General features: G+C 37.9%; 1 protein-coding gene across 2 annotated transcripts in view; it reads left to right on the top strand.

The window, feature by feature from the left end:
• The window catches only part of dop (microtubule-associated serine/threonine (MAST) protein kinase dop), a 578,024-nt gene that overhangs the window by 269,472 nt on the left and 289,087 nt on the right, over positions 1–19,465 (top strand). For both annotated transcript variants that reach the window (XM_067141035.2, XM_068226223.1), the window contains exon 14: positions 3,170–3,275. In XM_067141035.2, the coding sequence (XP_066997136.2) occupies positions 3,170–3,275 (106 nt within the window). The remainder of the gene's footprint in view (positions 1–3,169; positions 3,276–19,465) is intronic.

The raw sequence follows: 19,465 nt of genomic DNA on the forward strand, positions 1-19,465 counted from the left end.
GTATACCTGGGCTGAGAAAAAGTTACTTAAGAAAAATAAGAACTTCTTTTTGGGTGGTTGCAAAAAATTGTAACTTGAGTATTACACTACTGATACATGTGCCTATAATGTATAAAAATTTCATTACCATCAGACAAGTAGTTTTATATGTGTATAGTTTGAAGTGAGTGGTTCACCGGGCGAGTTGGCCGTGCGCGTAGAGGCGCGCGGCTGTGAGCTTGCATCCGGGAGATAGTAGGTTCGAATCCCACTATCGGCAGCCCTGAAGATGGTTTTCCGTGGTTTCCCTTTTTCACACCAGGCAAATGCTGGGGCTGTACCTTAATTAAGGCCACGGCCGCTTCCTTCCAACTCCTAGGTCTTTCCTATCCCATCGTCGCCATGAGACCTATCTGTGTCGGAGCGACGTAAAGCCCCTAGAAAAAAAAGAAAGTGAGTGGTTCCTGGAGAAGAAGCTAAAGAAACCTGTACAGTTTTTACTATAGCTACAAATAAAAAAAGTAATGAACGAACTTCAGAAAAAAAAAAATTGTCTTAACACCCTAACAAAGAATTAAATGAGGAAATATTGGTATAACTCATTTTTCAATAGGCCTATTCGTTCATTTGTAATTAAAGCCTAAACTTTGAGTATCCATATTAAAAAATCCAACTGTCAAGTATTGGTCTAGTAAATGCTGAAACCAACTAACTAGAAGAGTCTGTAATGAGCCATGCATGTCATTTGTATGATAATACTGATTGCTTCCCAATCAAATATTTTATAATATCTGAAAATATATTATGTAAATAAAAATGTTAAGAAATAATGATGTCAACTATGATCCTTCTGATTTTCATTGGCAGAGGTTTTCCTGTCTGGCCCACATGGCATTCAGTCTCTGTGTTTTTGCACCATGTCTGTCTGCTGCATTAAATGGTACATTATATTTTCCCTGTGTGGTTGTTGTTTGAGGAAGGAACTTGTAATTTACTTTGTATAGTAATCTAAGAAATTTTACATGCTGTTTCACATTTTTCTAGCTGCTTAAATTAATATGGACTCTTGCTTGTAGAATGATTATGAACAAAGATTCATTTAGTTCATTTTATTGTATGTGGTAAATATCAGGTGTTTTATTTATTGCCTTCTGGGGAAAGTGAACACAATATGGTTTCAGTTCCTGACCCACCAGCATACATGCCATCTTGAGTTGACAGCTTGTCGAGTTGACATATGGAAGTGGAATGTAAAGTGAATTATCAGAAACAGACATGACATTTTATTTACTATGTGCAAAGCAAGAGCTAGCCCTGCAGTGCAGGGTTAGCAAGCGTGACTCTGGCCCCAGGTTTGATTCCAGGTCAGATCGTGAATTTTTACCTGGATCTAAGGGCTGGTTTGAATGAAGTTCACTCAGCCTACATGAGAACAGTTGAGGAACTATTTGACAGTGAAATAGTGGCCCTGTCTAGAAAGCCAAGGACAACAGTAGAAAGGATTCATCGTGCTGACTACATTTTACCCTGTAATCTGCAGGCTTTCTGGCTGAACAGCAGTAATTTGGTAGGCCAAGGCCCAGCTGGGTTGTAGTGTCTTGAAAATTAGGAATGATCACAATATGAAGATAAAGTTGGCATTCAAGAGGACAAATTGTAGCAAATATTGGTTTATAGGAAGGGGAGGGGTTGGAATAACTTACCAACGGAGATGTTCAATAATTTTCCAATTTCTTTGCGACCATTTAAGAAAAGGCTAGGAAAACAACAGCTAGGGAATCTGCCACCTGGGCGACTGCCCTAAATGCAGATCAGTACTGATTGATTGATTGATTGATTGATTGATTGATTGATTGATTGATTGATTGATTGATTGATTGATTGATTGATTGATTGATTGATTGATTGATTGATTGATAGTGCCATAGGGTTGGTGGTGGGGATTTTTTTCCACCAAGGGAAGGAATACATCTCGTACTAGATTATGTTTTTTTAGTCATCCCAAATTATGTAAGGCAACTCCTCATGTTATGTGGTTAGCAAACTACCTCTACACCGCAGGTCTGGGTTATGAATGTAAACATAACTGTATATTCCATTCACAGCATTTTTCAAATACTTGGCTCGTGCTGAAAGCCTGATCCTGATGTCCCTTTGTGGTCTAAGACTGTGCACTGGTTTTCATCCATCTTTCTCCAGTCAGTGCACACTCTTTTCTAAAATTCCTGTGAACACTTACCTAATATATTGATCATAGAAATACCTCAATAGTTGCTGAAATCTGGACTTCATGTAAGGGAGTGATGAAGACCTAGTACAATAATGAGTTTGATCAGATTCTTCTATAGTGTTCTCATAATACAAGGCACCTCTGCTGATGGAACTACCCAATACCACAAATAAACGAATAGTCTGCGCATTTTTTTTCTTCTGGAATTTAGTGAAGAAAACCTGGGGTGGGCACATTATTTGGAATAATGTTGGCACTGCCTCACCTCAAACAAGGATCCCCTTATGCCATAGGTAGGTTAGGCAACCTGCTTTCAGAATTTTGTGATTTGCTTACCTTCCCTTGATATTTGTAATGTTAGTTTTGCCTATGTGTTGTAATTAATGTACTGTGCCATGGGACACACAGACAGAGGCCGGACAATGCTATTCACGACAGAACTGAGGATGATGTTCTGTGGGAAGATGGTGACGACAAATATGATTCTTCCAGTGATTATGAAAAAGCGATGATAAGTAGAAGTATGGGAGCATGCAAATGCTCTATTGACTTTATTTTATTGCACGCATTAAATTGATAAAAATTCTACATCACCTGTTTTTAGCTATTGTAGACAGAGTCCCCGATGCTTTGCAATAGCATGTACGGATTGTTACGTTTCTTTAAAAATTGTATATTTTATTCAGTTATAGAGTACATGATTATATACTGTAGGATTAATTTCTTGAAAATAAAACAAATTAAAGCCAGTTTTTTCCTCTCCTAAAATTAAGGTGCGCGGATTATTCAGTGGCACAGAGTATGAAGTTTATTTGAAAGTAGTTCTGCTTTAAGAACTACTGCTTGCGTAAATCGACGAAATCCTGTGTTATTAAATATTCATTATGTATGTAATAAAATGTTTCTTGTTAACTCCTGCTCTCATTTGTTCTAATAGGATATTTATTTCTTGTATCCTAGTGGCTACTAATTTATACGAAGGCTACATTGATCGAGAGACAAGACAATTTTCTGACAAACAAGTATTTGGCACTCCTGAGTATATTGCACCTGAGGTTATTCTAAGGTAAGTTTTATGTAATGGTATTAGCTTATTTTATTCCTGTTGTTGAATGAGGAGTTAAATTTCATGTAACGATCAATTTATTTGAAATTAATCTTCGTATTATTTTCAGGGATGATGAGTAAGAATATTCTGAGTACCAAATATAAATCAACAATAGTCAACAATTTCACATATGTAGATAATAGGACTGGGAAAACCAGGTGAATTGTTCATGTGGTTAGCGGCGCGCGGCTGTGAGCTTGCATCCGGGAGATAGTAGGTTCGAACCCCCCTGTCGGCAGCCCTGAAAATGGTTTCCTGTGGTTTTCCATTTTCACACCAGGCAAATGCTGGGGGTGTACCTTAATTAAGGCCACGGCCTCTTCCTTCCCATTCCTAGGCCATTCCTATCCCTTCGTCGCCATAAGACCTATCTGTGTCAATGCGACGTAAAAAAAAAAAAAAAAAAAAAAAAAAAAAAAAACTGGGAAAGTGGAGAGGAACCATATTTGCCCCTATCTGGCTACAGCTGGATGATGGGAAATGATGATGAGGACTGGGAAGTTGTAACTTTTGGAGATCAGAATTTAAAATCCAAACTCTGACTGCAGATATCTTGGGTGTAGTTGTACCTTAATCTTTTAAACATCCCTTCCTGAAATTTGTTAGGATAGAATCTTCTTTCAACTCTTAGGGCACTTATTCTGGTGGTAGGTCCAAATGATTCCACTTGCACACAAAATCACACCCCTACAGTAACTTACTTAATTTGGAAAATGGCTTATCCAATTTTTAGGTGATAAAGTAATGCATACGCATTCCAGTTAAGCGTGTTATTTAGGATGCCTTCTATATTTTGTACAGGCTTTTGAAGCTGTATGATTTCACTACAGAACATCGGAAGAAGCAAAGACATGACGTTTAGTGCTTTTAAAGGCTTGGTTGTCCTGTTATGATCGATTGCATATTGTTTTGATTAATTAACAGACCGTTCTCTTTACTGTAGGAGCTAATTAAATTCAAGATAAAGTTCATTTGGTGGATTGCATACTCGTAGTCAAAGATATTTTAAGGTCGTCAGTATTACACTATACCAATCCTGCTTTTAAACCATATTTGCTGCTATTTATTTTAGAATTTGAGGCTACATTTTATTGATTTTACGTATTTATTACTACATGCACTGCATTATGTGATTTGCTGATTAGAAGTGTTACATTTTATGTGTAAATTCTGCAGCATTATCTCAAAAGCTCTTAACTCACAATGTGTTCAGAACCTAGTGCTATGCATTCTCCACTGGGTCCAGCCTCCGCTGCCATGCAGACAATGCGGGCAGCCTTGCTGAAGCAGTGCGTAAGGGGAGCCATCAGCAATAGCTACCTGACTGAAATCAATTGTATTGGAAATTTATTCTTAGGTGCTTTCACAGGATATGTTGAAAGTGATCACCATCTCGTAGCGGGCATGAGTTGAGCAGCGTAGTTGTTTTGAAAAACACATTGCAGTTCATCTTCGGTTATATTCTGTCTAATGTTTGTTATCTCTCCCTCAAGAGCCTGACGTGTATACAGGTTATTCGTATACACTTTCTTTTTTTAAGTTAGCCCAAAGATAAAAATCCCAAATCATTAAGTCAGGGAACGAGGGGGCCAAGTCCACAGGTTTATCAAAAATCTCATGAACAGATCGTGCAATGGAACTTTGTGAACTGCATGAGGATTTTCACTGTCCTAATATCAACTATTTTGACTGTTTACGTAACCACTCAGATGAAACCAAGCATCAGCACTCATGAAAAAGAAGTGTGGGATCCACAATTCTGTTGTGTACGGATTGTAAAATCCACCTGCAAAACTTAGAGTGTACATCTGGCTCATTGTAACTTTATCATTTTAAGGCCTTAACAGGCAGAACCTATACACGTCACATTCTTGGAAAAGTCGCCGGATCAATTTTTTCGTACTCGGTTCCATCCTCACTCGGATATCTTGAAGCCGTTCTTCCATGAGAGCTTGTTTAAGGACGCCACTTCTTCCTACTGGAAACAGAGCCTGTTTCTCTCTACTTCTTAAACAATTGCATTACAGTACTTTTCGATGGCCAAGGAGCCTCTGGATAATGACTGTAAAAGTTACGTAAATAATTTCTATACGACTTCTTCTTTTAAATGATATGTCTCGACAAGAAATACTCCTGCTCTCTAGTGTGTCACATCACTGCTATCTCGCATCTGACATGTTCATATAATCCCCTCAATTGTAACCAACAAATGGTGTTTTACAGTTTGGCCTCGAGACTGCTTGATTTGTTAGTGAACTGCTAGATGCCAGGCCAAGCCGAGCCCGGCGTTGTCTGTCAGGCGGCTGTGGAGGTCGGCCTGATGGAGCATGCATGGCACTAGGTTGTGAATCGCCTGTACTAACCAATTGAAGCCTAGACTTACACAATACAAACTAGTGCTATGGATTAGAAAGTGGAGATTATGAAATCCCTTATACAAGAATTATAATAAACCTGCTCCTATGAGAAGTGTAATGGCAAGGCGACTGCCCTATTCTGTTACAGACTATGAATCTCCTGTTAAATCTGTATTAATGGTTGAACTTCTTACAAAATTGTACAAAACTAATTTTAATCCTCCTAATCAATACTATATATTTTACGTCCAATTAAGACAAAACTTTACTTACTTACATACTTTACATACGTACTTCAATGTAACTTTAGAATAACTTTAAAAATAAAAGCTATCCAAGTCCAGATCCCTGTGGACACCAGATAGTTAAGTCAACTTATTTTATACAAATCCTTTCATCTCTTTTTGAGGTGTGAAGGACCCATGTGAAATTTCTGTAACTTTCCTAAAAATATGTTTTATGTATAATATAAAATCCACTGCTGAAACCTAAGGAGTAAATATTATCTTTTCTTATTTGTCCATTGCCCACATAGTATCATAGGGTCATTACTAGCAAGATTTTTTTAGAACTGGAATAATGGGTGTGTGCTTTAACTTTGCTGGGAAGTTGCCTTAAGTAAGATGTGTATTACATAAATATATCATAATTGACATATTTTATCAGTAACATTGATAACAAATGAAATGGGAATTTCATCAGCTCCTGTTATGTAAGATTTAATTGACATGATTTTGACAAGATTCAAATGAAGCCTGAACTAGTTGTTGTACCTTTAATATGGAGTCAGAGTGTTTTGTACCATCTTCCATTGGGAGTAAAGCATTCTGTGAAAAAAATAATGAGTGTTTAATTCATTAAGGTATATGTCCAAGATCTGCATGCTTCATGTAGGGTTTGCCAGTACCAGGTGACAGAGGTATGCTCTGTTGAGATGCTGACATTTTTACATAGAAGAACCGAGAACAGTGTGGGAAATTTTTATTTGTGGCCAGAGCAATTGCGTTACAGATTCAAATCCTTGTTTCCTTCATGGTTTTCCTTCTGTTATAATTTCATGTGAAGTATGAAAAGAAAGCAAACTTAAAGAAGCAGGGTTTTATGCTTGACATAAAGCCTGCCTATGTTCTTTCCCTGTGGATAAGGTAGTGCTCAGAATTGCATACAGCTTATCTCTGTGCTGTGTTTCACATCATTTATGTTCTTCAAAGAATAGTATTTATTAATGCCTTTAATAGTGGCAAAAGTATGGCTCACAGTCATCTCTTGCACCTAACCATGTACATTACAGGAAAATAAAATATACATCTTGTTACAAAACAAATGATAACGGAGCTGAATAATAGATTCGGAGAACACAGAATGAGAAAAGCAAAGCAAACGTCAACAAACAAAAGAAAATAAATCCAAAGCATATTAGCAAAAATAAAAAGTACATCATAATGAAAAACGAGTAAAATACAAACTAAATACATCAGCCAGTCATTATCAGAACATAGTACATAATAATGTAAAGGGAAAAAAAGTATGACAATAAGCAGTGATATTTATACTGAATTCGTAAAACACACGACAACTAAAAGGGAAACGAAGTATGGCACTAAACAGTGATATTACTTGAGCTAAAACCTGAATATTATGCAGACATACACTATAACAATAAAATAATAATAATAATAATAATAATAATAATAATAATAATAATAATCAAATAATATATACAGTATGCAGTCCGGCTCCATGGCTAAATGGTTAACGTGCTGGCCTTTGGTCACAAGGGCCCCGGGTTCGATTCCCGGCAGGGTCGGGAATTTTAACCATCCTTGGTTAATTCCACTGGCATGGGGGATAGGTGTATGTGTCATCTTCATCATCATATCATCCTCATCACGACGTGCAGGTCGCCTACGGGCGTCAAATCGAAAGACCTGCATCTGGTGAGCCGAACATATCCTCGGCACTTTATACTTCGCACGGCCTTACTTCTAAATTGAAGTTTCACAAAACAAATGAGCATCGCCTTTCCTCTGTTGCCAGCACGCTACACCCACGAGAACAGCTGATGCAGTACGACCGTGGTAAACAGCCCTAGTAAAATTTAATATCGTACTCAGAAAAACTAATGAATATGGACTGAAAACAAATTCATAAAAACTACACTTACTAACAACATCTGACACTAATAAAAGAATATGTTATTAGGAAAAAAAAGGGAATGTAGAAATAACACATCACTCACCGCTAATGGCTGGCGCAGGAAGGAGGTTATGGCCTACAAAGGGAACACTCCACTGATCTCAGAGTCACTGGAACCCTCCAACAATGAATCACTGTCACTGTCACCAGTTCCCAAAGATATTATGAAACTTTCGACGGAGTTCTCCAGTATATCTTCATTTTCTCACGCCTCACGTATTAATCTTTGTGTACTGCGCACAACTTTCCCCCAGTCATCGGCACTGACATTCGCCACAGCTTCGGCTAACAGGTTTTCCACCTTGGGTACAGTAAACAGCTTAATTTTGGTTGCAACATAACCCTTAATCTGAGCCCAAATTTTCTCTATTGCATTGAAATGGCAATGGTAAGGTGGAAGTCGAATAACTTTATGTCCATGATGTCTTGCAATTTCCTCTATGACATTCACTGGAAATTGTGGCTTATTTTCTTTCACAAGCCACAACAGTTCACCTTTCTTCGTGTTGTCCCGCACAGGAATGTTGTGCTTCCTTAACCACTCAGCAAGAATCGACTTCTTTGCTGCCATTGTCGGAGCTTTGTCCTGAATTACGAAATGGTATGGGGCGTTGTCCATTATTATCGTACAATTTTCAGACAGGTTATTCCATAATGGGTATTCAAACCAGTTCTGAAAATTAACACTATTCATCTCCTCATGGTAATCACCAGTCTTCTTAGACCTCAGAACCTATAGAGAGTTCAGTATAAATCCGTTTGTGGTACTGGCATGTAGCACAATAATTCTTCCCCCCTTTCCAATGGGCACTGCCATTGTACCTTCCACAGAATCATCTGTCCAGCCTTTTCCTATGGTATGGTTTGCATTAATCCATGTTTCATCTAACCACACAATCGAATCAAAATTTTCCTTCATAACGTCCCTTAAAAACCGGCAGCGCCACATCACAATATCACTTCTCTCCATTAATACTCGCCGACCATTTAATTTCTTGTAACAGAATCCCAGTTCGTTTACCACAACATTCAGTGAAGTCTTGCTTCCATTAAATAGTTCGCTTTCCTTCAGAGACTCGCATAGTTTCGCAAGAGTAGGGTGGTCTTTTCTGTGGCAGTAGTCATGAAAATGCCGACGAATGGCATCTTTCTGGAAACTGTCCAAGTTCCTCACTGGTTTGGTCTGATTCCTTTCCTTAGCCGGCGTTTAAAACATAGAGGATCCAGGAGATTGTTCCTCAGCGTGGTATTTCTCCTTTCTAACCACCACTACTGTGTATTTACTTACTTTGGTAGTGTTGGTAGTTCTCTATACTGCTTGTGCTTAAGGAAGCAATGTAGCACCATTCTCCTCTTCTTTCTCAAAGTACTCACGCATGTTGGACACAATTTCACGGGCCTGGCTTCTCAAGAGTGTGTCTTGTCCCACACCTCTCGATTTCTTACCACTTGTCTTTCTCGAACTACACTGAGACATGGTAAACACAACGAACTAAGTACTGAGCCCTTATTGAAGTGCTCATTTAATTAATCAGTCATTTATTCAAATATACAGAGAATATTTCATTTTATTAAGTGCTAGTAACTGGCGGGAAACATTATATTCCACAGCACATGTCACAATTTCTGCAGGGAGCTTGGAGCTCGGGTTTGTTTGCTCGCCAGCTAAGTTTGGAAGGTGGAATTTCGACATGTCATACACAAAGCAGAACAGGGAAACAATAGAACTCCAACGGACAACATTTCCGATGCCCGGTGAGAGGCTAGGGTCACCTACGAGAGATGTTTGAAGTAAGCGTCAGGTACGCTATGTGTGGAGCCAATGAAACGATAGAACCACCGTCGATATGGCTTGGCATTGGTCTAGGGAAGAGATGGCCCCACAATCGAGGATACGACGGCGTCTTCGAAGACGAGTTCATAAAAACGATGACCGCGTCAGTTAGTTACCCTATTATGCGGCGAGATTCTGTGCAGGTAACATCGTAAGATGAAGTTTTTATTCACGCGAGTGATCGTTTGGGGACTTGTAAAATTTTGTTGGAAGACGCTCAGTCTGCATTTAATCTATTTAAGTTTTCTAATACTGGGAAAATGGCATTTAACTTAAGATTACCAAAGGGAGAGAACAGTTCCATTTAATCATTTCAAAGTGCATAGTAGCCTGCCTGTGTAAATAGTTTCCGAGGGCATAAGCTTTACAATTTCCAGTCCAGCCTTTTATAAATGGGAAATATTTGACCTAGTTACGGGATTAGTTAAGAGAAGCGGTTCCGCTACTGAATGGGAACTGGTTTCACGGTCATTGGAAATTACCCCGGATGTAGTATTCTAGTAACCAGCAGGTTGATCTTGACCTAGTTTCTACATCGTGAACGAGGGGATGTTTTAGACAACATCCGGAAGCAGAAGCAGCAACGGAAAATATGACATCACCTTTCTACCCTCGATGGAGACAAAAAGACTGGTCCAAATCTTTTCTGAAGGCAGCATCATCATCGATATGACTTTCTAAAAACAAGATGGGGTCAGCTGTTTACTGAAGACTGGCAGCGATAAGTCAACAAAACAGATGAGTACAGAGTTTTCAATGTAATTATGTGAGTGTGAACGTGTTTAATGTTGCAAAAGGGGATAGGTTAGTTTTGATATTTAATTTCAGTAGATGTGGAAGGACTACGTCCTATTTAAAGTAAATGATAGGAAGCTTGTTAATGTAAATATAATAGTAGCGTAAATATGGACCGTTTGCATGAGGTCACAGCTTTCTTTCTTACATTTATTCTGATTTATTTAGCTGAGTGGTTAGCGTCATTTCTTTTATGAGTCAGTTTCTTATTTTAGCCTCATATATGTATTTGATTTCTTTTGCTTTGAGATTTGAGACGCAGTGTACGACTCGGGGCTTAATTGTAATTGTAAATAAGGATTCAAATTAAAGTCAGGAAGGACTAGATTAAAGTATTATTAATGGGAGCTCAAAGTGTACGGAAACATGCCGTCATGTTTTCTGGGATTTATTGCATGATGTGTTAATGAGAGTGTGTAAGACAGTGGAGTGAGGATCCACGAATTTGTTAGCGTCATCTTCACGACTATTTTGTATATCTAGGTTGTAAATTGAAGGTCCCCCTGGAATAACGGTCTATGCCATAAAACTAAAATGTTCAGGAAACAGAAAAAACGTCTGAATAATGAGAAAATGAAAAATATATATTTTGAAATAAATCAGAATGCTTAAAGACCACTTGAAAACCGAACGATCACAAATTAACCTTATTAATATAGTAAAAAAGCCATTTCTCATCTTAAAATCATGGAATAAGGGTCTAAACCACATTTTCACAGTTCAATACAGTGTTACTTATTTGGAGATGAATCACATTAAATCACTATAGAATCCTCTGAATTCTTGAGACATATAGTCACACATCTTCAGTAGGTCATTCTTTTTTCTTTCTTAATGGGCAGCGTTGAGCTGTAGAGTTGTGGCAGGAAGAGTGGTTGATTCCATCTGTTCTTGACACCTTTAACTAAGGTATATCTTTCTCGAGGAACAATCAAATTGTGGCATCTTCCCATAAACACAGATGTGGGGTCATCTTCAGAAAACTTCAGTCACATTGCTTCAGTAACCTTGAATTTAGGGTCTTTGACCAATATTTCGCGTCTTTGAAGTCAGAACTCTGGACAGACAGACTAACATGTCTGAAAAAGTTATTTTACAAACCTGCAGTGAACTACTGTCACTGCCTTTTGCTGGAACGTGGTATTCAAAAGAATGTTTCCGATGTGAAGTGGCACCTGTTCTCTGATTACACCTCCTTTCCGGTTCAGAGATTTTGAGGCACTTATTCACAAGAAACAAAGACTGCTTATTAAGGTCCATGGTATAGTATTCTGTACACTACTCCTTTTCACAGTCAGTGAGCTGAATACACCCATTCTTGTTACAGAACTCTGGATCATACACACGGCCCTGAAACAACGAAGAAGCAGAAAATTATTATAATGTTATACCCTATACCATTTTACCGTAATGATAATTAAATGAATGGTTTGTATAATGCATTATATATTAAACAATGACCAAATTTATTCTAAGGACCTTCCTTAGCACAACATAACCCATTTATTATAGACCCTTATTCCACTCGCCTGTTGTGGCCTTGTTTTTGCTTCTTTTATAACGCCTTTCGTTGGTGTATAAGCCTCACCCCTATTTCATTTCCTTTTTTATGTTCATTATCCTTCCAGTTATCCATATTTATCTTAGTTTTTCTGGTTTTATTCAAGTTTTTTAACTCGTTGGACGAAAGATTCAGCACACTGGCAGCCATCTTGAATGAGTGGCATAGACCCTTCTTCCAGGCAAAGAAGTTTTTTAACAGACAAATGACCTATTTCTGTTAAAGGTATGACTATCATAGTTCGCATGCAATAACCTGAGATGATATAGACCCTTATTGCGCAAAAAACTCAACTTGCTGAAAAATGTGGCTTAGACCCTTCTTCCGGGGGGGCCTTCAATTAATAATTGATTCAAGAGTTCCACGAATGCTGTTTCGTATTTCAAGCTCCGAATATTAGAATAAAATTTCTGTAAAATTCATTATTATTACCAATTTTTTATTATTATTATTATTATTATTATTATTATTATTATTATTATTATTATTATTATTATTATTATTATTATTATTATTATCATTATCATTATTAGTAATAAGAGTTTCTCACGAAGTAGGATTGAGATATTTCGGTAACTTTACAGTGTTCAGACATGATTGATTGTCAATGTGGCAGTTTCTTAGTATCAGTTTATCGTATTTATTACAGAGTTATCCACTTTATTATTTATGTTTAACTTTGAGCACGAGTGCTTTGATTCGTGACCAGCGCGGTTGAGCGAATCTTAGACGACGTCCTTCATGTTTCTTCAGTTTTAGGCAACTTTAGGACATGAGATATTATTTGTGTGATTTTGAGTAAGAAGACGCGTTCCTCATCTGAAAGGCCCGCATTTTCTTGATTATGCGACTTGCCTCGGGCAGACTGTTGAGCAGCGTGTGTAAAGAGTTGGACCCTGTGGTTTTGGTATTTGCTGCTTTGTTTGGGGAGACGGTGAATCTCCACTTTGAGTCATTCCGCCATGTGTTGGCGAGGGTGATATGTTGTCTACCAAGGAGAGTTTTATTTGGGCGGCCTATACTTCGTGATTTTATTGTTTCTGTCCATATCTCTATGGTGGTTGCAGTTGACAAGAGAGTTATATCCGACATTTGTTTCGGACTTTCTTTTATGATATAACCGCGCTGAGGAATTTGTGTCACATTATTTCAGTTCAGGAATCCATGTTGATTTGAGTGTGATATTGTAAAGTTCACCAGTTTATTGATTTTGTGTCATGTAATTAATTTCAGGATCCTACGTTGAATAGGAAGTGATGCTTAAAGTGTAATTATGTTTCCTTTTATTTCCATTGAGGCTTTTAATGGACGCGAGTTGTGTGAATGTCGCATGCTTTTCTTGGTGAGTCCTGGAAAATATGATATCATGTTTTTGTTTCTTTGAATGTATATATTTTGCCATTTATTTGATTTTGATTTTTGTGTGGTTCCAATCCACATTTTTTGTTGTGCTCATGAGATTGCTCATGACTCGAGATATATATATTTTGTGCGTAGGATGATTTACCACTCAGTGTGTTATATATTGTACAGTTAGGTTAGTTTTGTACCCCCCCCCCCCCGACCCCACCCCTTTTTGCGCATTAAATCACATTTCTTAAGGTTAGGGACCCCGCTGCAATGTCAAATGTGCAGAAATGGGGAATGTCTACTCATCTACAGTTAAAAGTGTTAACATAAAGTAAGCCAGGAGCGTGGTGTGAGCACGCAAGCCCATGTGTTAAAATTAATGAAACTATTTCATTTGATATGTTAAGTATGTGTGTCAGCATACACTGTAAATTTGCTATTTTGTAAATATATATCTTGTTTATTTTAATAAACAGATTTTCCTCCAAAACTGACGTCATGCATCGCCTTGCTTTATTTTTAGTTCTTAATTGACCTCACCGTGTCCGTATTTAGTTATATGTTCCCCATCAAAATCCAGGGTGTATATATTTTAGGGCATTATTTTATCATAATTTGGAGTGAGCACACCTGGGATCGGCTGACTAGTCTGAGGCAAATTACCTTGATGGTAGAAACGGCGACAGTACACTGATACACGGACGTAAATAAAACTACAGCTATTTAATAATTAAACCTATATTGTACTAACTTATGCTGTGCTAAACTGTAAACTACGCTATACTCTACTATACTAGAGAGATAAAGACTAATATGAGAAACACACTAATTACTGAAAGGAAAATGCAAAAGATCGCAAACAGTACCGAATACCATACACGCTGAGCGAGATTGGTTAACCACGTGGTGAATGTAAATATTAGACTTGGCAACTAGGTTTCGAGATCATGCTCTGTCGATATAAATCGATATGATTGGCAGTTAGGGATTGGGTGGATGTCTGTGCTTCAGCGCATAACCACCAGACAGAGCCAAAATCGGACAAAACGTCAATTTTGAAGTAGAGCCGTGCGGAGTATAGTGCCATACACCATTTCATTTACAGTAGGCCTATGCTTTAGTTGGACGGTTCAAATGAAAATATTACTACCGTACATATCACAATCACACAACCTATCAAATGTCACTAGTCACATGAAACATTCAGCAGTATTCAGCTGCATCCAGTCTTAAATTTTGAGATGGTCTTAGAGATCCTGAAATGAATGGAAATGAATTCCGAAGTTGGGACTCGGTCACAATGAAGGATCTACTGTACGTAGAAGAGTGGTTGATATGAAAGTGCCAGATGTAGTTTTACAATTATCGAATGAGGAAGTGCCAGATGTAGTTTTACAATTATCGAATGAGGACAGGAAATTAAATTTTGAAAAAATGTATTGAGGAAGATTTTCATTCGGAGTTCGTTATATCAACATAAGTATATGAGACTTTCATCATCTGTCGGGTTTTGGCCAGGAAAGAGCTGTGTAGCTAGGAGTTACATGAGCATCATGACTCAAGTTAAAAGCAAATTGGAGATCAGAGTTCAATGCTCATTGTAGTTTCAGAGTTTGTTCACAAGTCACATCGAGGGAGGTCGAGTACTGGTAGATCTCTGCCGAGAAGTTGTGGCAATTGTGTGCGGGCTTAGTTTCGGTCTGTGGAATGGGCTCATCCATCACAGTCCCCACAAGCATGTCAGTTCAGTCTGTAGAAAGTTGTCCGGCTGGTAACATCACTCCGGTGTTAGCTGTGTTACTCTCTGTGTCAACACTTTGGCATACCCCCACTCTTCTTCTTCTTCTTCTTCTTCTTCTTCTTCGTCTTCTTCTTCTTCTTCTTCTTCTTCTTCTTCTTCTTCTTCTTCTTCTTCTTCTTCTTCTTCTTCTTCTTCTTCTTCTTCTTCTTCTTCTTCTTCTTCTTCCTCCTCCCTGCTAACATAGTTTGCACTACGTACATTTTGGTGCCTCACTATTCTGGCCAACCTTTAGTATTAGAGTTTGGAAAAGTTAAGTCTTTACATCTTGTGGCAAAACATCCTTATGTCATATCAACAGGTGAGTTTGCTTATACACAAGACATCTATGTCGGTGCAACGTAAAGTAAATTGTAAAACAATAGAACAACAAAAAAATACAAAATGTAAAAAAAAAAAAAATAGTAGCTAAAAAAAAAAAAGATACAGATCACTGATACCTCGAAATGAAGTTAGGTGAGTCTGCCCTGTAATATGAATTCATACGTACTTCTTTAAGTTTTGAATTACTTGTCTCCAAAGTACAAACCAAACATGGTTTCAACATTAGCAGCATGCAGGGTTGTGTGACAGACAGTAATTTTGTGTAAGCAGAGAAGCTTCCACTGTCCACATTAGATGTTGGTAAACATAATGCTTGCAAACACTTGGATACAAATTCACTGTGGATTTCTATCAAACCTCCCAAAACTTCACTAACAATGTCTTCCTTCTTCTCCTCTCCCACATATACTCTCACTGCATTTTGCAACACCATATAGCTCTGGAAGAAACAGTTCATGGATATGCTGGCAAGAATAGGTATGCTTATCACATTGTCCACAAGAGTAGAATTCACTTCATTCCATAGCACATTCAGAAGGTAAAAGAGTGCTGCAGTTGATTGAAATATTTTCTTGGCTGGGTCCACTTTGATCATTTTTTTTTTTCTTCAGTTTTTCTCTGCATTTTCTTTCCAGATCATGATTTTTCTCTCCTGTCTGTCTTACCTCTCTCGTGAAAGCTGGTTCAGGGCAACAGCTGTCTTTTCTCCCAAACCCTTTTGATTAAATCGAACCCTCAAACTATAATGTCTAATTTAGGGGTGAGTTTGTGAGCACTTGGGGTAGTGTGATCCTTCTAGTACTGTAACAAATTGAGGTACAGAGGTTCATTGTTTCTTAGCATTGGTAGTTTCACACAATATAGCCTTCTGCTCATTACTGCTTGGATTCTTCTATATAGATAGTTTAATCGAGCCAGGAACCCCAGCGGGTTAATACAGGCACGGGAAAAATGTATGTCTGTCTTTTCACTGTGAGCATATTTCTCCTGAAGGAATTTAAAGTATCTGTGCTTGCACTTCTGGGTATTTTTGAATGGTTTCAGAGTCATAATTATGCACTTATTCAGAACGGTGAAGTAGCTTGTCACAAGCTTAGTTATTATGTCTAGTTTGAGGGTGCAATGCTACAGGTGAACTAAACAATCTGAAATTAAGCCTTCTCTCTCGCTCTCTCTCAAAACAGTAACCACCACATTAACGTCCCCATCCCCGATGGACAAATTGCCATCAGTAGTAGCATAGTTTGCCCTCACTCCTTATGAACACTATAGAGCGATTTGGAATTAAATCCAGGCTTTTGGTACACTAGAAATTGTATACCACCACATCACGTACCCTGCAGGCATAAATTCTAATGGTGAAAATTTCTATGACCAAGACTCGAGCCCCTGAGGGTGGGAGACGCATACAAAGAATACACCCACGGTATCCCCTGCCTGTCCTAAGAGGTGACTAAAAGGGGTGACCAAGGGATGATTGAATTAGAACCATGAAACTACTTGTGATCAGTACCATCATGTGGGGAACACCATGGGTCGCCTTTACTTGCGAGTACTACCACTTAAGTTGAAATTTCAGTAAGGGTTCCACCTTTTCAGTACAAAACGAACCACTATGTTAGGTACACAATAGGTTTGTGATTGGTAGCAGCAGAGAGCGGTTCACGGTGGGTTACAAGGAGAATAATAAAACTTAGATTTCCACCTATTCAATACTTAAAAAGCAAATACAATATTAGGACCTCATCCTTATTTTATCGCTTGATAGTTAAAACATTGGACATGTTTAATTCATTTCTTGAACATCTTCAGACATAATTATTTTAAACAAGGTTAATTGGTAAAATTGTTCCAGAACTTACACTTATGGTTTGCCGTTAACAAACTTATCAATAACAAACTTTGAAAACCCTGTTAAATATAAATCGTTTATATATTACGTCGTCTAATTAAGAACGATATGACAATTACGTCGTCTAATTAAGAACGATATGACAATTTGTTGAGTTTGAAATTAAATTAGTTGATCTCTGTATAACGACATTTACAATATATTAAACTGCTAAATGTCTTAAAATTTTGTTGTTGTTTGAACATAAAAACATTTTGTTAAAATCTGGCGTAAACCTTTTCATGTGTTATACCATATAGAAATGAAATCTTAATGCACTCTCAAAACAGCAGAGTTTAGGCGTAAGTATTCTTCTGTTCATCCACAAAATGTCTAAAACTATCATTTATCTGTACTTCAGTTAACACAAACTTCACAACTAAGACTTTTTTTTTCATTACAGACTCTCAATCCACCAATATCAACCTTTAAAAAACGCAACAAGACCACAGCAAATGCCACGACCACCTTGAGAAGTCGTCTCTTCTAATCCACACAGCGACAGGTGGCAGGATTTTGCATAATTTAATCACCATAAAGCAACATTCAGACAACAGATCACGCAATATCTTACGGAAACGCTACCTAATTTTATTCCCGAGGTGACACTCAGGTCCATGAAGATTTCATAATTTAATCACCATAAAGCAACATTCAGACAACTGATCACGCAATATCTTATGGAAACACTACCAAATTTTATTCCCAGGGTGACACTCAGGTCCATGAAGATTCCAGTGAGAGCACGCACATTGGATATTAGACTAATATAACTTAAAACAACCTATGTCATCACAAGTTTTTTAAAGCATATAATTATGTTTTTATCACATGTACAATAATTGTAAACTCGCCCCTTTTTTAGAACTGAGCAATTGTATACAAGCTAAATGTTTTTATGTATGGTACTTGTTAACACATTTTACTAGTCATAACTATCCACATCAGCTGGATGTTTTTACAGAACACACAATACCCACAAAAATATTTTTAGTTAAAACAATTCATGTCAGCTTAACCATTTTAAGTATTTTATTACTAAGCAAAATCTAGAATCCTGCCTATTTTGATCTTAGGTAGTAGGAACAGCAGCTGAAGATACCTAAAAATAGGCGAAACAGGTCCCGCTTATGACATAACAATAATGTAAAAATATTTATGCAAATCAACAAAAAAACAACGCATTGAAAAGGTGGACTCAATAAAATAAAACTAATTTTAGAAAGGTATTTTTTCATCTGTCATTCTCTTCATGTGTCCATACGATCTAAGTCCAGATGCCTCTATCCTGTTCTGTAATGGCTCTTCTTTTACAAGGGTGGATCGGAAAGTGACCCACAATAAAAAAATTTCCCCCTGGTATTGCAACTGGAATGTTAAAATTTCACGACGATATAGTTTGAAGTTTGCGCTACAGAGGGTATTTTGTTTTCATGTGCAGCTCTAGTGGGAGAAGCCTGAACTATGAAACAAACATGGCGTGCATGTTACTATCGTCCATGTGTGAAGAGCAGCAAAGTGTAGTTCGGTATTGAAATTCACGGGGACATGTGTGGCGTATATGCGGATGACTCTGTAGCAATGTCTCCAGGTGGCGTGCATTCTTCCAAGAGGACCGTGTGAATCTTAGTGATTTGCCACGCTCCAGGTGGCCAGTAACAGCTTCAACTCCGCAGAATGTCCGTGCCATTGAATCAGCAATTTTGAACGACTGGCGTGTGCACCTGCTAACCTTATTGCAGACATTCAACATTTCCTATGGTGCGGTGTACGACATTATTCACGAGACGTTGAAATTACGTAAAGTTAGTGCTCGCTGGGTGCCTAAGAACTTGACAAGGCGACCACAAGGGCCAGCGAATGATGACAAACATGGATCACTTAACGTGTTACGCCGCAGAAGGGCATGACTTTCTGAAAGGAATCGTCACTGGTGATGAATTGTGGTAGTACCACTGTACGCCCAAAACCAAGCAGGCCTGTATGGAGTGGAAACATGCTGGTTCCCCAGTACGAAAAAAATTTCAAATGACTCAATCTGC

This window comes from Anabrus simplex, chromosome 2, assembly GCF_040414725.1.
Source record: "Anabrus simplex isolate iqAnaSimp1 chromosome 2, ASM4041472v1, whole genome shotgun sequence".
NCBI classification, from domain to species: Eukaryota; Metazoa; Arthropoda; class Insecta; order Orthoptera; family Tettigoniidae; genus Anabrus; species Anabrus simplex.